Source organism: Calidris pugnax, unplaced genomic scaffold (genome assembly GCF_001431845.1).
Source record: "Calidris pugnax isolate Ruff unplaced genomic scaffold, ASM143184v1 scaffold404, whole genome shotgun sequence".
Taxonomy (NCBI): Eukaryota; Metazoa; Chordata; class Aves; order Charadriiformes; family Scolopacidae; genus Calidris; species Calidris pugnax.
Window position 1 is genome coordinate 276,161 of NW_015091151.1, and position 17,649 is coordinate 293,809.

Genomic DNA, 17,649 nt, shown 5'->3' on the forward strand with positions numbered 1-17,649 from the left:
CGCAGTCAGCAGGGACACCCCCAACTAGACCAGGTTGCCCAGGGCCTCGTCGAGCCTCTCCTTGAATATCTCCAGGGATGGGGCCTCAACCACCTCCCTGGGCAACCTGTTCCAGTGCCCCACCACCCTCACAGTGAAGAACTTATTCCTAATGTCTAATCTAAATCTGCTTTTCTCCAGTTTAAAGCCATTACCCCCTGTTCTGTCATTGACAGCCTTTGTAAACAGGCTCTCCCCAGCTTTCCTGTAGGCCCCCCTCAGGTACTGGAAGGCCGCTCTGAGGTCTCCCCGGAGCCTCGTCTTCTCCGGGCTGAACAACCCCAGCTCCCTCAGCCTGTCCTCGTAGCAGAGGTGCTCCAACCCCCTGATCGTCCTCGTGGCCCTCCTCTGGACCTGCTCCATCAGGTCCATGACTTTCCTATATTGAGGGCTCCAGACCTGCACACCATACAGGTTCAATGGGCCTTACCAAAATCTGGCTCCAAAGCCAGGTCAGGTCGGGTCACTGCTGCACCTGCCCAGTTCTGTGTGACCTGGTATGGGTGACTCCTGGTGCAGTACTTCCTGTAACATACAGCCCAAATTGGGTGTTACAGCAATTTAAACACAAATCCATTGTAAGGGTGTTTAGGCTTTGTGCTTGTCATTGTCAGCAGTGCATTTCTACTTTATGCACTGCTTTGCTTCCTGGGACAGACAGCAGCAAGAACAGTGTCTGTCCAGAGGTGCCAGGACCTGGCTGTGCCCTTGAACAGTATATTTCCCAGAGCAGAATCTGGGTTGATGGTTAGGCACAAAGATGAGGCTTGGTGCCACTGTTAAGCTCATTTTGCCCAACAGGTTCACAAAGGAGAAACTTTGCATTAACATCTGGCTACTCAAAAGTAAGCTGCTTGCAATGCTTCTAGTTCTGCCCCAATCTGCCAGGACAAATGTAGATGGTCATAGTGTGAGAGTAAAAAAATAAGCAAAGACATGAGTTAACTGAGAATATTGCTATCTCAACATAAATGAGATTTCTCAGAGAGAACCTTGTTCTGCAAACTGCAAAGTTCACTCTGCAGCTTTTAAGAGGAATAGAAACCCGAAGCTGCAGGAATGTGCTGGAAGAAACAGGATGGTTTCACTGGGGATGATGGTGCCATTCTGTTCCATGATTTTTGTTGTGGCTTCCTCCTGGTGTTAATTTGTACATACCCATGTAGTTAATAGGTCATTTGGAAAAAATGATACCTGCACAGTAGGTGGACTCTGAAGTCAGAAGCAGCAGGCAACCACAGGGACACACAGTTCTGTGTTTACTATCTATATTTAAGACCTGCTTCTTCCTTCCCTGGCAATTTAGCTAAAGGGAAAGTGCTGAGCACTGTGTGTGCCTGCACACTCACTGTATAAACAGTGCACTGGAGAGCATTTCGTTCCTTGAATTTTCTTCAGAGGGATGCCGCATCCCTGGATGTGTAGAAGAAAGTGGAGACAGGCGTGAATGTTTGCAGCAGCAATGTGGAAATTTGGCCGGGGATGACTTGGGGACCCTGCTGCCAAAGATCCATACAAGTGCAGTGTCAGTGAACAGCATGCCCTCAATGCATGGAGAAATAAAATTACTTCCCTCATTCTCTTAAATTGCATCCTTCTTTACATTAATTCATCCTGGTGTAGCTTCGGGGGCTTCAGCAACTGGCGGATTGGGAAGACCAAGCATTTCCTCCAAAAGCCAAGGGACCTCCTCCGCAAATGCTTGCCAAGAGCAACTGTCACTTTGAATATGTGGCATATGTGCTACCCGTTTTACTCCAGCATGGTGCTAAATGCAGGATGATGACAGCATTCAGTCCTACACAAGCTGAGAAAGGAGAAAGTATAAAAGACTGAGGCCCAGTACAGGTTTGTTCATCCAGAAACAAACTCCAAGCAGAAAGAGACCCCAAAATCTGGGGTTTTTTTGGTAAATTACAGTGGGTTCAAGATCCCAGATAAACAAGAGTGAACATTTATATGCTTGGGACAGCCATATACAGAATCACAGGATCATGAAATTGTCAGAGTTGGAAGGGACCTCTAGAGATCATCTAGTCCAACCCCCCTGCCAAAGCAGGATTGCCCAGAGCACATCACTCAGGACTGCATCCAGGCGGGTCTTGAGAATCTCCAGAGAAGGGGACTCCACGACCTCCCTGGGCAGCCTGTTCCAGGGCTCTGGCACCCTCACCATAAAGAAGTTCTTCCTCATATTTGAATGGAACTTCCAATGTTCCAGCTTGTGCTCGTTGCCCCTTGTCTTGTCACTGGGAACCACTGAAAAGAGTCTGACTCCATCATCTTTCAGCCCACTCTTTAGATACTTATAAACATAGATAAGGTCTCCCCTCAGCCTTCTCTTTTCCAGCCTAAAGACCCCCAGCTCTCTCAACCTTTCCTCATAAGGGAGAGGCTCCAATCCCTTAATCATCTGGTTGCCCTACATTGGACTCTGTCCAGTAGTTCCCTGTCCCTCTTGAACTGGGGAGCCCAGAACTGGATGCAGGATTCCAGTTGTGGCCTCACCAGTGCAGAGCAGAGGGGGAGAATGACCTCCCTCAACCTACTGGCCACACTCTTCTCTACACAGCCCAGGATCCCATTGGCCCTCTTGGCAACAAGGGCACATTGCTGGCTCATGGAAAGTTTGCTATCCACCAGGACTCCCAGATCCTTCTCCTCAGAAGTGCTTTCCAGCAGGTCCACCCCTAACCTGTATTGGTGCCTGGGGTTCTTCTTTCCCAGGTGCAGGACCCTACATTTGCCCTTGCTGAACCTCATTATGTTCTCTGCCTGGCTCTCCAGCCTGTCCAGGTTACGCCGGATGGCGGCACAGCCCTCCAGAGTACCCCTGCTGCCAGCATCCAGTTTAACTGTGTCAGGTCAGAATAAGAGGCCACAGTCCCACAGTGGTCCCAGCCCAGCTAGCTCAGAGCTCTGTCCATCCAGGCCAGGCACACAGCGTCACCCCCTCCCTTACACAAGCACGGTGGCTTGGTTTACCCCGTGCTGGGCATTTACTGGTGAAAAAAGTAAATCCATAGTTTTCTGCTGTTTTATCTGCTGCATAGAGGATCTGGACACCCAACCTTCTTGTGGGAGCACATGGGAAAAGGAAGATCAACCCCATCCTTAAGCTGCCAGGGAGCTGCAGGGCTCTGATTGTGGGTGGAATCAGCGCATGTCCTGCAGTCCAGAGGCCTGAATGGGCAAACCCACGGCAGAGGAGAGGCGGCTGTCCTTGGATTGGGGTGAGCAGCAGCAACTCCTGCCCAGCTGCAGTGACTCCAGCTGGCAGCTGAAGCAGGGCAAAATGGCATGCAATGGCTGCTGGCCCTAGCCTGCTGCACCTCTGAGGTCCAGCCTAACTTGGTGGGAAGCTCTGATCTTCTCCAGATCAGTGCCACCATGGCCCTGTCTCCTCTGCTGGTGGAAGCAGCAGCAGGCAGGAGGACCTGTCCGTGTATTCATCCTGTCTTGCGTTCTCGCAGCTGAAGGTGTCACTGCGAAATTTTTGAGTCATCAAAGAGATAATGAGCATTACTCACTGCCTACCACGTGGGAGTATTTACCCACAGTAATGAAGAGAGGAAGGAGGCAGCCAAAGGTGTGGTCTGGATCCAGAAATTCTGGTGAAACTGCCGGGAAGTGGTAACAGCTGATCCCTGCCCCAGTTATGCAGGGAGAAATCCTCGGGTGTGAAGTTTTGGGTCCCCTGTATATCCAAAGGAAAACCTCTGGTCACCTGCACCTCCACGTGGTTTTGCATGCAAAGGAGAAGGACAAATTGGTCCTTCCCCTCCTACTCGTAGAGTGAGTGGACAGGCAGAATGGAGACTACCACCGTCTCTGTAAATCCCATCTGGAGGCAGGGAATGAGCTAAGGATGAAAATGAGCGTGGTACTTTTGACTTGCCCCCTCGTGCAATGGGAGGACAGACCACAGGCTCTGGGCTTGGGCTGCCCGAGCAAGGTGGTGGTCTGTTCCTGGGGTACTGCCATGTTTGGGGGTCCCTGGCATTTGCTGCTACACAAGAGCCCTGGAAGGAGCAGCAGAACAGAAGTTAAAAAATCAGTACGAGTGCAGCTAGCCGGGAGTCCAAGAACAGCCGTGAAATCTGGGAAAGGCAGCAGATAACAGCAAGGAATGGGCTGGTGCTGGGGGGAGAGGTGACGCCACCAAGGCCACGCCACAGATAAGGCCACCAGGTTTACATGGAGCAAGAGCAATGTGATGCAATCTGGCTTGCTTGGCCTCCTGCCGTTGGTGCCCAACCAGATGGAAAGCCTGCAAACAGCGCTGTGGTCACCCAGGAGGCAAAGGTGTGATAATGGCTCACAATGTGATGAGTGATCCCGAGTGCCATGGACATGGCGGGTGTGTATGTGTGTATGTGTGGGAACAAGCACAAAGGCAGGGTCAATGCCACCAGGGAACAAGCTTGAGATCAGTTTTGGAAGTAGAATTCTCCTTCCTTGCCTTCGCCACCTGCAGCAGAGTTTCTCTGCCCTGCTTGCAGTGAGACTGCGTCTCCAGCTCTGCAGGCCAGCCCAGGACCTTCATACCTGCCCCTCCTGCCCTCCTTGTGGGGCTTGCAGCTGGCAGGGCTGTGGGGAGGAGGCAGCAGAGCCAGGACCCTCACTCCTGACCCAGGAGAAGCTGGAGGGGAGTCCAAAGGCAGCCCCAGACACAGGGGATGGGGAGCAGCTCCCCCATGTGCTGTTGAACCTCTGGGAGCCAGGGACCCTGGATACAGCAGAAGCTCCTCTTTGTGGAGGAGAAAAGCCAGGCTCAAATGCATGACTGTCTTAGACATAGCTGGAGCTGCGTGGCCAGCATGAGGGCAGGCAGCCACCGGAACACCTCCTGTCCCACCTGAGGAAGAATTTCCCCACCTCTTCTTTGAGGGGGAGAGCAGGCAGGGATTTCATCGGGGGCTGCAAGCCTGTGCTTGAGAGAAAAGCAGGAAAAGGCAAAACTAGTTTGCAAGAGGTGATTTCCCCTTTACCATCTCTTGATGTGTCATTTTAATTTGCTCTGTGAAGGCAACAGCATTTGAATACCACAGGAACCAGCTGGAGGGAGATCAAGCCTTGTATGTGCCAACAGCTTCTTCCCAGCACCACGCGACCTACTGCCTCCACCACTAAGGGGATGCAGATGTTTCCTGCTCCCTTCCATCCAAGGAGGGTGATCTGTAGCACACAACATGTCCCAGCTGCACAGCCCCAGCCCATTGCTCCTGCACTGCCACCAGTATGACCCAAAGAGCCAGGCAATGCTCAGATCTGGTGGCACAGCATGGTTCTCCACAGCAGTGGCACCAGACACACTATGATCAGAATCTGGGTGGGGGTTTTGGTAGTAGAAACATTAAAGACGACCATAAAGGCCCATGATAGCCCTCATCTAAGGCTGTGCTGATGTTGGTGTGGCAGCAGCTTGCAGGAGGAGGCCCCATGATTTCCATGTAGTTTAATCTTGACTGGGGTCAGATTTGCAAGGTGGGCACCCAAGGAAATACATCCGCATGTGCCAGAGAGTGATAGCTGCTGTGTCACCAGGACCCCCCAAACCTCATGCACAGAAGGGCTTGGTCAGGGCCTTTGCAGCTCTATACATGACCCAGCAAGGATGGAGATCTTCCACCTCCCTGCTGGTCTGAGTTGCTCACCCTCTGGGTAGGACTTCTGTCCTAATTCCCAAGCTGAACATCTCAGGACTGTGATTTATGCCTGTTGCTTTTTATTCTGTCATCTGGCATTACAAAGAGGTTGGCTCCATCAGCTGCCCTTCCAGCAGTTGTAGGCAGCTATCAGATCCCCCCTTGGCCTCCCCTGTACTAGACTAAACAAGCCCAACAGGCCCCCATGTGCCTCAGGAACAACTGCTAATGCAGTTAAATATTTACTTTAGATGAGGGATTTCCAAAGTGGAATAATAATGAAAGCCAAAGGTTATTGAACTGTGTAAACTCTGTGAAGAGGGAATATAAAACATGTGCACAGCCTCCTCGGCAGAGGGGAGGAATGGTTCTGCAAGGGAAATGCTGAATTGGTCACCTTCCCCCTTCCCAAAAGCCAGCCACAGCGCTGAGTTGGCTGGAAGGACCACCCAAGGGCAAGGATGGAAGCAGCCCCGGGCAGGGCCCATACACCTCTGGCCACGGGGGATGCTCACCAAGCTGCTCCCTCTTCTCTCAGATGGCTGGGGCCAGCGTGGACCTTCCTAAGCCCCAGGCAAGACTGGGGGCTAGAAATGTCCTCAGCACGGTCATGGCTAGCTCCTCAGCAAGTGCAAATGTGGACACTGCGGGTGTCTGGAGCTCTCCCAGCCTGCTGGGGATTCCTGGAGGACAACTCCCTGCCCTTGTGCATCTCCTGCCTGCTCCCAGGATGAAGGAGGCCTGCTGTCACTCGTGGCCCAGACTTCATCTCAGCAAGTCTGTCCCAAACAAGTTTTTGGTCAGCACTACTCTTCAGCTATGCCCTCCACCTTTCCACCCGGTGGTCCTCTGTTCCATCCTTCACCAGTTGATTTTGATTCACCAAATGAAAATGGGGGTGGATGTGGAAAATTCAGCTTCCCAGAAAGAGGTGATGAGGATGTCACGCGGTGACCAGGACAAACCAGGATACATGGAAAGCCTGATGTCGAGCATCCAGTCTTGCAGGTGGAGGAGCTGGCATCTTCTGGGATGGTGGTGCTTGCTGAGAAGTCCTTAACTGAGGAGTTGGCGTCTCTTACCACTGAGGATCCTCTCCAGCCTCTCTGTCCCCTCCCTGCTGTATGTGACACCTCTGTGCATTTAAACTGGGTATCCATGCACACAGCCCCCTTCCATCACACTGAATCTTATCATAAAGATCATTTTGCTCTGTCGATCTCAGCTGCAACTGCTTATGTGACCAAGCTGCTGAGTGGAGCAAGGTACTGAAGCGCCCATGAGGATGGTAGAGGAGCACAGGCAGGGGCTGCACCTGCAGCTCCTTGCTCCCACTCAGCTGAATTCCATTCCCTCCAGCCCCTCTGTGCCCCCTCCCTGTCCCATCCCACCCACTGACAGGGTGGGCTTGCCAGAGGATGACAGCAGACCTCCTTGTGTGTTTGAGGTCTCCCTCCTGGGGCCTGGCCAGTGCATCAGGCACCTGAGCATCTGGCTGGCTGGGTCTCACAGGGTAACAGGGTGGCCACAGCGCAGATACCCAAATCAGCCTAAATTTCCTGGCTTTTTCATGTGAAGTCACAGAATCAGAGAATCACAGACTGGCAGGGTTGGAAGAGACCATCAGAGATCATCTAGTCCAACTCCCCTGCCAAAATACATTCATCTAGAGCAGATTGGATGCGATTGTGTCCAGGTGGGTTTTGAATATATCCAGAGCAGGAGACTCCACAGCCTCCCTGGGCAGCCTGTCCCAGTGCTCTGGCACCCTCAAAGTAAAGTTTTTCCTCATGCTGAGATGGAATTTCCTGTGTTCCAGTTTGTGCCTGTTGTCCCCTGTCCTCTTGCTGGCCATCACTGAAAAGAGTCTAGCCCCACCTTCTTGACACCCTTTAGGTATTTAAAAGCATTGGTGAGATCCCCTCTCAGTCTTTTCTTTTGCAGGTTGAAAAGACCCACGTGTCAGCCTTTCCTCACACGAGGGAAGCTCCGGTCCTCTGGTCATCTTTGTAGCCCTCTACTGGACTCTTTTCAGCAGTTCCCTATCTTTCTTAAATTGGGGAGCCCAGAACTGGACACAGTACTCCAGATGTGGCTTCACCAGGGTAGAGGGGGAGGATGGCCTCCCTTGACCTGCTGGCCACACTCTTTTTAAAGCACCCCAAGTAAAAGTCTCCCGACCCAAATGGAGATACCTGCCATGAATGAAGAACGGCAACTGCAAAGCTGGAGGGCTGATTCAGGCAGGAAAACCTCGGAGGTAAGCTCTCTGGGTGAAGCAGAGATGAATAGCGTTGCCCAACGCTGGCTACAGTGTGAAGGGATTATAAAGCAGCCTCCTGTGACGGCACCTGGAGCTGTCAGGTGGCACTGGGGTGGCTTATCAGTTGCATGAGAGTGCCCACATGGTTCCACTAGGTGCACAGCCCAGCTGTTCCCAGCTCACATCAGGCACTGCTCAAAATGCTGTTTTCCCAGCACCTCTGAGATAAGCCGGTGCCCTCCCCTATAAAGGCAGCCACGAGTGGAGCGAGGTGCACGAGCGCATGTGCTTGAGCTGACCATGTCCGTGAGGGAACTGGTGGTGGTGGCAGTAGCACTGGTGACTCTTGTCACCACTGGTGGTAAGTGCACTCTGCTGCTGGCAGCCTGCTCTTCGGTGGTGGGTTGGGAACCATGGAGAGACCAAAAATGGATGGGAGGGAAGAAAGACACAGAAACTCTGGTTTGGAGAGGAGGTGAGGAGGGGTGAGCAAACACAGTGGCAGTGCGGTGTGGGAGAAGGACTTGAGTAAACACACCGTGCCTTCTCAGCAGTTCAGGGCAAGAGTTACTGGCTAGTTTGTCAACTGTGTTCCACTCCAGAGATGGGTGGGATAGGGACAGCCCACAATGCAAACGGGAACCAGGATCTGGGAGGGCAGCACATACACTGGGGTGGCAACTACTGTCGTTCCTGCCTCCATTAAGTCTTTGCAGCATATTCATAGGATCATAGAATCATAGAATTGTCTAGGTTGGAAGGGACCTTTAAGATCATCCAGTCCAACCATCAACGTAACTCTGATAAAAAACCATCACTAAACCACAGAGGCTCTGGCAAACCGGTGCTACCTAGGTGCACATAGTGGTGGTCCTGCAGGGTCTCGTGTGTGAGCCCTCATGCTCCCAGGACATTGTGCACCGCACAGATGGGCTATGAACTGTTGCTACTGCTCTGCCTGACTGCAGAAATGGAACCAGCTGAATGAAGCTCTCCCTGGGCATGGCTGTTGTCCGGCTGTGCAGCGTCACCCAACCTCAGCCCTCTGAAGACACCCCATGTCCCCATGCAGCACTGCATAGATTCGCATTTCCTGGGATGTGTTGAATGCTCAGTGGAGCTCCTGCTCCAGAGAGTGGAAGAGAGGAGAGGGAATAGGAGGTGGGAACAGGCATTCCTAGCTTTGTCCCAGGTGGCTCAGCAGCAGATGGAGGCTGTGTGCTGTGCTGCTGGGAGGGAGGGGTTGGGGGGCGTGCAGATCCCCTCTCACCAAACCCACACAGCTGATCTGGGTCCTGAGTGCGCCCTGCACAGCCCAGCCTTCCCTTTGGTTCAGATGTGACCCTCTATCAATGCCTCGTGGTCCTGCCACCAGTCACAGATGTGCCACTCTCACAGGTCTCTGGTCTGTTTCAGGGGCAGAGCTGAATGAAGGGAAAGGCCTGAGAAAGGTAAGAGGTTTCTGTTTTTATCTTGCTCATGGCTTGAGATGGGATTTAGTGCCTGGCGTGCCTGGGAGAAAGGCTGTTCCCAGGAGTCATCCCCACCCTTGTGGGTACCAGTCCTCCAGCATCAAACCCGTACGAAAGCCCAGGGTGTGAGTCCCACTGAGGGGTGCTGTCACCTCTCCTCCTTGCTTTCCCCCCTGTCCAGGTCAGAGGGGACCAGGTCACCAGTGGCACTTGCTCCTGCCCAGGTGCCATGGGAGTAAGAGATGGGTGTTGCTGACACTGAAGTGTGTGCTGCGGTTTCTCCTTTCCAGCCGGTGTGTGGAGACATGGTTGAGCTGCAGGCCTGCCCCCTTCTGCACTTGCCTGTCTGTGGGACCGACGGGAACACCTACTCCAATGAATGCCAGCTCTGTGTGGAGCAAATGTAAGCTTATGAAACCTTATGAAACTCCACCAGGAGTTTCATTTTGGCCATCTGAAACTGGGCGCTTGCGAAATATTGTCATTCAGGCTCCTCCATGCCTGGGAAAAGCCATGGCAGATGGGAAGCACATGTGTTCTGACTAGCAAAGAGAAGAGGACTTTTTCACATCAACTGAGCCATGCGCTGGGCTGTGAAGCCTGTGAGCTTTCCAATCCTGAGCTGGCAGTGCCCGCAGATAGGTGCAGGCATGTCCCCAGCCCTTCTCTGCAGGTTTCTGCCATCCTTGGCACCATGTTCAGTGACTACTGTGCAGCTGCAGGCTGAGAGATTTAGCTCGTTGTGTTGACAAGGGACTAATCCCACAGAAGAGCTGAATACTCAGCTGTTGGATCAGCTTGCTAAATCAGACCACCCTGTGGCTTCATGATCAGCAGATCCAAAAGGTGAGGTCAGGAGTCCACGGCAGAAGATCCCCCAGCATGGTGCCTGCAAGCCGGCAACGAACCAGACACTCTGTAGAGGATGAGCAAAAGCCTCACTGTCTGTGCTGCCTGCAATTAGAGAAGGGATGGTTGAACTTAATGGGCAGAAAGGGCTACTAGGCATGTAGTCTGGACAGTCAAATGGGACCACTAATTCTTTCAAAGCAACCTCTGTGAATGCAGATGCCCAGTTTTGTGCCTCGCTGCTCTTTTTGGCAGAACTTCACACCAAAGGTACCACCATAAACTTGAGGACCAGGGTAACAGGGACCTCATGAGAAGCACATGGTTGCTTTGGGGTAGTGTTTTCATCCAGGTTGGGAAGTGACTGTCTGAGCAGGGATTCCTGCTAGAAAGGGACCAAGGTGAAGATCAGGTTGAACACAGGTCAGCAGTGCACTTGCACAGCAAATAACACAAACTGTGTGCTGGGCTGCAGGAGGAGAGGGATGCCCAGCTTGTCAAGGGAAGATGCAAGGAGGTGTGGAGTAGTTGTGTCCAGTTAGTCTGGGGAAGGGGAGGCCTGGGGGGATCTACCAGCAACCTATGGTTGCAAATGAGATGGATCCACACTCTTCTTGGTGGTAGCAGGTAGCCACAACGAGCAGCCCCAGCGGGTACAGGTTGGACACAGGGGAAACACCTTTCCCAGGAGGGTTGTGCACCAGGGAGGCAGGAGGGGTCTCCATCCTTAGTGGGGTTGGTTAGGGCTCAGACAGAGCTATGGCCACCATCACCTCACCCTGGGGACAGCCCTGCTGTGAGCAGGTTGGTCTGGAGACCCACCAACAGTGCTGCACACCTGGGGAGGGCACATCTGTGGGCCAGGATGGCTTGCAGTCACCTCAGCTTTTTAGACAGGAAAATGAGCAAGGCAATTTTGTAAGAGTCAGCTCCATTCCACGGGCTGGATAGGAACCAAAGTAGGGCTCGGGGAATATTTTTTTGAGCTCTTACTCTTTTTTTTCTTATGTTATTCTAGGAAAACCAGGCAAGATATCCAGATTTTGAAAGACGGGGAGTGTCAAGATATCTGAGCTTTATTGTAGCTTTCCTGAGCCCAGAAACAGGTGATTAATCGATCCTGTGTTCTCTGTGCTGATTGCACATTTAAGCTAGCAATGGTGAATAATAAAATGACATGCACAATCTATTTCAACAGCACTTTTTTTGTGCAAGGCTGAGGGAAGCCAGTTCCCACAAAGGGCCACTAAGAGCGTGCAGTCAAAACATTCATTTCAAATCCACATCACATACCAAGGGCTCTGCACTGTGAGTATTATTTCACCCACGTTCCTGTGAGGAAGGCCATGTGGGAGTAGCAAGAAAACACACAGATCCTGGTGAAGAAGATGCTGAACAAGTGCAGTTTTTTTTCCTGATGGAGGCAATTTAGCAAGGGGAAAGCAAAGTTTCTTTAGCGTTGGAGAAGACAACTCCCTAGCTCTGTAAACACCACCACTGCCAGAGCTGATGTAAACTGTAAATAATAAGATACGCACTTCTCACGTTCAGCTTTTTATCCAAGAACCTTTCACAATAAAAAGCAGCCCAGATAGCACATGGGAGCAGGGAAAGAGCCTGAGTGGAGGCCTTGAATGCAAGGGACCCTGGATGTCTGCTCCAGCACTTGAGAGCAACTCCCAGACTGAATTAATTACCCAGCAATGCTCTCCGGGAACTGCAGGTTCCCATTCAGTTGCCAAATTTCAGGTCTAGGTTTCTTCTGGTGTCAGGGCCGTCTTCGGGACTGTGGCAGGGCACAGTCCCACCAAGACAACAGCATAAGTGTGCGTCAGCATTCCATGCTCCCATGCTCCCTCTGCTCTTTCATCTCCCACATCTACCAAGATGGGATACAGCTCACCTTTCATGGAATATCTGTAATGAGGTTGTACAACTTCAGTACAACCTTTGCTCGCTGTGGCAGAGATCAGAGGGCACTGGCTGATCCAGGACTTGCCTCCTGAGTGCAGTTCAGTCCTGCACCAGGTGTTGTGCTTCTACAAAATGTCTAGTTGAGGTTTCTGATCAGCTTTAGAAAAGCACTGGGCTGCTTTGAAAAGTGCTTCAGTGTGAACTGAAACCCTCCAAGGACAGGTCTGTGCTCACCCACAGGGGATCACGCTGCTGTGACCTGCTACTGTGCTCACACAGCTCATTGCCAGCCATTGGGGAAGGGTGCGGGGTGCATCACAAGGTCAAGTCAGTGACCACCCTGCGAGCCTGGGAGCCATGCCAGCCTCATGGCTACTGTGCCTGACCAGCTGGTCATGTAATCCATCCCCATACACCTCTTCCAGTTCTGCACCTTCCTGGAAGCCCCAGGTGGGACACTCCAGCACTGTAATGCGCAGCAAAGCAACTACTGATAGACATAATGCTTGTCCTGGTTTCAGCTGGGAAAGAGTTAATTTTCTTTCTAGTGACTGCTGTGAAAGAAATGTCAGTAATTCCTGTCGGTTTCCTTTCTGCTAAATGAAGTTTATGCTTTTCAAGGGCTCTGTTCAGCTCCCATGGAAGCTGAGGATGAGTATAGACACAACAATGGAATGGCCAATGGAATATTCTGCACCATAGTTGTCATGCTCACTCTATTAATAAGGGTTGGTGGGGGGTGTGGGCACGGAATCTGATCACTGCTGGGATGGAGCCCAAGAGTGACAGGTCATTACTATTGTTATTTTCCTTTTCTGTTATTGTTTCTATTAAACTGTCTTTATCTCAACCTACAAGTTGGGTTTTTTTCCCCCTTTCCTTTCCCCTCCTTTTCCTTCTTTTCTCCCTGTCCTTTGTGGGATGAAGGGGGAGAACTGCACAAATGGCTGCGTGGTCCTAGCTGCTGGCTGGGGTTAAACCATGACAATGCTGCAGCTGGAAATAGTACTGAGGAGCAACAATGCCCACGCTTGGTCAGATGGAAGATCCACCTGATCCAGTATCCACATTTTCTGGCCCAGAGGCAGCTGCTGTCACTAAAAGCTGTTCCCAAGGCTAAAAAACCCTAGCCTGGCTAGTTGCTTGGAGTCGCCCAGAGCTTTGATTGTCCCTGTTCTCCTTCCCCAGACAAATTCTGCAGAAGTGGGGACACCTGTTCGTGGCTGCTGCTATTATACCATCTACTGATTTGTCCTGGGACTCTACAAACCCATTTGTCCCCTCCCAGTCCCCAGCTAGTGAGGGAGAAGCGGTCTGGCTGTGTGTTGCCCTCTGCATTGCCAGTCCTTCTGTGCAGACCCTCAGATGGTGTTCCCCCTGCACCACAGGGAAGGGTTTTGGTGGGGTTATGACAATTAGAGGTGGCTCATCTCCCTCCCGGGTTTTTCTGCCTCTGCAGAATGGCAGGCAGGCAGGATGTCTTCGGGCAGCTCTGTCCCAGCTCTCTGCCAGGGCTGAGGGGAAGGTCGTGCCCAGCACGTAGCACGGTGTGTAACTGGGGGGACACCAGCATCTCAGCCCCACGCAGTGCCTCCAGCCGCGCAGGGAGAGTGGCTGCAGCCCGTCACTGCCTGTCCCCAGAGAGCCATGACTATTTGTTTGCAGAGGCTAGGAAAAAACAACACAGACAATTTCGGGGGCTCTTCCGAAGAGGGAAACCGCACGCCTCCAGCACAAAGCGGAGTGTTTATTCGGGAACTGCAGAGCTCAAGCACACGCTTGTGGGCCAGACCTGCAAGGTCACAGCATGGGCAGCCTCGGGACAGGGTCAGCACTGACTCTGCACACAGCCAATTCGGAGATACCCGTCCTCCCCGGGGACGGGTGGATTTGCCTGTTTATTTCACACGGCTCAAGAGCAAGCAGCAGAGCGAGGGGAGGTGAAGGGAGTGATTTAACACCACCACAGACCTCAGGGGCTGGTGCTGGAGGGCTGGATCCAACCCAGTGCAGGGATCCTGGCTCTGAAGCCTGGCAGGTCCGTGTCCAGCAAGGTCAGGCAAGACCCATGAAGCAGCCTGTGGACAGCAAGAAACCTGCAACGCACTGGTCTGTGCCAGGGTGTATGCACACGGATTTGCGCTTTTGCCTACAGTTTTGCCTGTAGAATTTATCTGTTTCCCATCTTTTCATGTTTCCGTCAAGGCAGGGGGAGGAAGGGATTACCTGCTTTCACAGGCACCATAGTTCGTCACGCAGAGCTACTGGTAGTCCTGCCCCCAGAGAAGTGTGTTGCAGCCAGGCAAGTTGCTCCCAGACCTGCCTCAAGTCAGGGAGAGAAAGACAAGCCTGAAAATTGCTTCTCTGTCATTGTCATGCAAGACAAAACTGGAAGAAGCGGCCCCCCACATCCTGCTGGGGTGACAGTGGCGTAGCTCCCCCAGCTGCCTGTGTTGATCTCCCAGACAACCTTGGGTTCAGGGCCATGTCCCTGACTGCAGGGAGGATAGGCAGGTCTCCATATATCACCTCGCAGTAGCAATGCCAGACGGCGGTAAACACAGATATCATTGAGGCTTGTAAGAAGCTTTGACTCAGATATAGATCCAAAGCCCAGCATGGCTGTGTCTGTAGTGACAGCAGTCCCATGAGACAGGTCAGGTGGCAGAATCCAGCCCTAGGTCCAGCTGTCCCTTGGGCAAAGGGCTTTTGGGTAGTGAAAGCCATGTAGGGGGCCAGCACAGTGAGATGTACCCAAGGTCGGGGGTGTTCCCCTACCGAGCAGTTCCAGTGACACTGTAGGAGTCTGTGGCACTGGAGTTGCTGAGGTTGCTGGACACTTGGTTGACCTCCTCCAGGCCCTCACTTAGGAAACTGAATGAATGAATCAGTGGGGGTGGCCCAGGGCTAGTTGAACCAAAATGTGGAGATAAAGGGGAGAGAAGCAGCACCTGACACACTGTAAAATGTCCAGCGGCAACAGTTCATGCAACTGAGACTGGCCAGAAAGTTTAACCTACTTACACAAATAGGTAGAGGGCAGAGAAGAACCTAATGAGGTTCAGCAAGGGCAAATGTAGGGTCCTGCACCTGGGGAGGAAGAACCCCAGCCACCAATACAGGTTAGGGGTGGAAAACACTTCTGAGGAGAAGGATCTGGGAATCCTGGTAAATAGCAAACTTTCCATGAGCCAGCAATGTGCCCTTGTTGCCAAGAGGGCCAATGGGATCCTGGGCTGCAGAGGGAAGAGTGTGGCCAGCAGGTCAAGGGAGGTCATTCTCCCCCTCTGCTCTGTACTGATGAGGCCACAACTGGAATAATGCGTCCAGTTCTGGGCTCCCCAGTTCAAGAGGGACAGGGAACTACTGGAGAGAGTCCAGCATAAGGGATTGGAGCATCTCCCTTATGAGGAAAGGCTGAGAGAGCTGGGGGTCTTTAGGCTGGAGAAGAGAAGGCTGAGGGAAGACCCTATTAATGTTTACAAGTACCTAAAGGGTGGGTTGAAGGAGGATGGAGTCAGACTCTTTTCAGTGGTTTCCAGCAATAGGACGAGGGGCAACGGGCACAAGCTGGAACATGGGAAGTTCCATTTAAATATGAGGAAGAACTTCTTTAGGGTGAGAGTGCCAGAGCCCTGGAACAGGCTGCCCAGGGAGGTCGTGGAGTCCCCTTCTCTGGAGATTCTCAAGACCCGCCTGGATGCAGTCCTGAGTAACGTGCTCTGGACAATCCTGCTTTAGCAGGGGGGTTGGACTAGATGATCTCTAGAGGTCCCTTCCAACTCTGACAATTCCATGATTCTGTGACTCTGTGAAATTCACCCATAGCAAAGGGGATGCAGCTTTGCTCACATCTGCTACAGAGCCCTGCTGGAGAAGAAGAGTCTGCTTTGTTGCTGATGCTGGTGGGAGACAGGGAGGTGACACTGGGCTCTAAAATGAGCATTGTGGGCAAGTCTCTGCCTCTTAGTCTCTCCACTTCAGGGCAGAGACAACTCAAAACTGGGTGCTGGAGTCTGTAATTTCCACAGTGTTACCCCTCACCAAAGGCTTCCCACGGATAATAAAATCACTTCCCTGGGATTTAAAGTAATTCACTCATAAGATCCAAATCTCTTCAGAGATTTTGGTCCTGAGAGATGCTAGTGCAGGCTCTGTACGATTTTAAAGTACATCTATTCCATTAAACACCTCTAAAGACTCTGAGTCCACAATGACTCTTTCTTTTACCAACTTTCCTTACAAATCTATCAGGTTCTACCCCGCTGGGAGATGGCTGGAACGAAGAAACATCCACAGTACCAGCTCTCCAGTGTCACATGGCAATGTTTTGCTGAGTCAAGAGTGATTTATCAGACCTCACCAGGTTTTGGAGTGACTGAGTAGATTGGGGGGGGGCAAGGGTGAGAAGCTGAGTCAGTCAGTCACAGTCTGAGCACACACCCAGTTCCATACTGAAACACCCAGGAATTTCCACCCCTTCTTCCATGTTTCATATCACCTACAAGCAGCCCAGACTATGTGAAGCTCTTTGTAGAGGTGTATCCAGACATGATATCCCCCTATGGCCAGACAATCATCGAATAGAATCATTTAGGTTGAAAAAGATCTTTAAGACCATCAAGTCCGACTGTTAACCTAACACTACCAAGTCAAATTATGTCTCTAAACCCCACATCTACATGTAAGTTTAATACCTCCAGGGATGGTGACTCAACCACTTCCCTGGGCAGCCTGTTCCAATGCTTGACAACCTTTTCAGTGAAGAATGTTTTCCTAATAATCAATCTAAACCTCCCCTGGTGCAACATGAGATTGTTTCCTCTCATTCTATTACTTGCTACCTGGGAAAAGAGATTAACAACTACTTCACTACTCCTTTCAAGTAGCTGTAGAGAGCAACAAGGTCTCCCCTCAGCCTCTTTTCTCCAGATTAAATACCCCCAGTTCCCTTAGCCTCTCCTTATAGGACTTGTTCTCTAGAACCATCACCAGCTTTATTGTTCTTCTTTGGATGTGGTCCAGCACCTCAATACCTTTGTTGTAGTGAGGGGCCCAAAATTGAACACAGTATCCAAGGTGCGATATGTTTTCATCCTCCCCAGGCACTGTCTTTGCATGATAGAGCATCCTGCAAGATACAGTTTTCAGGATGTCTGCATGAGGCAGAGTGACCCCAGAGCTGTGCAGCATCACACAGTGCTGGAACATGGACACCCTCACCAGCGTGGGACACCTTGAACTTCACTTGTGACTGACAGACTCCCCTGTGAATGACTTGGAAGCCTCACATCTCTTTATGCCACCCATGCTCCTGGCCCACCCTTCCCGTATCAGAGCCTTCCCATTATCTTCTCTGCTGCCACCACCCTGCTGCTCCTTTTGGGGCTGCTTAACCTGCCCCACCTCTCTGGAGGTACCATGTAATCTGCAGTGGACACAGGGGAGGAGCCCTAGAGAGAAG

The 17,649-nt window shown here is 51.9% G+C and overlaps 1 protein-coding gene across 1 annotated transcript; it reads left to right on the forward strand.

Moving 5' to 3' along the window:
- Positions 1-8,181: 8,181 nt before the first annotated feature.
- On the forward strand, positions 8,182-11,377 carry SPINK4 (serine peptidase inhibitor, Kazal type 4). Its single transcript, XM_014959217.1, has 4 exons — positions 8,182-8,311; positions 9,367-9,401; positions 9,713-9,825; positions 11,290-11,377. Exons 1-4 carry the CDS (start codon positions 8,251-8,253, stop codon positions 11,342-11,344), a joined length of 264 nt encoding a protein of 87 aa, XP_014814703.1. The 5' UTR covers positions 8,182-8,250; the 3' UTR covers positions 11,345-11,377.
- Positions 11,378-17,649: the final 6,272 nt, after the last annotated feature.

Bases quoted from the DNA above. Each gene is read 5' to 3' on its own strand.
- SPINK4 (XM_014959217.1), top strand. From the start codon at position 8,251: ATGTCCGTGAGGGAACTGGTGGTGGTGGCAGTAGCACTGGTGACTCTT. The intron at 8,312-9,366 runs GTAAGTGCACTC...GGTCTGTTTCAG, and splicing joins GACTCTTGTCACCACTGGTG to GGGCAGAGCTGAATGAAGGG. The intron at 9,402-9,712 runs GTAAGAGGTTTC...TCTCCTTTCCAG, and splicing joins AAGGGAAAGGCCTGAGAAAG to CCGGTGTGTGGAGACATGGT.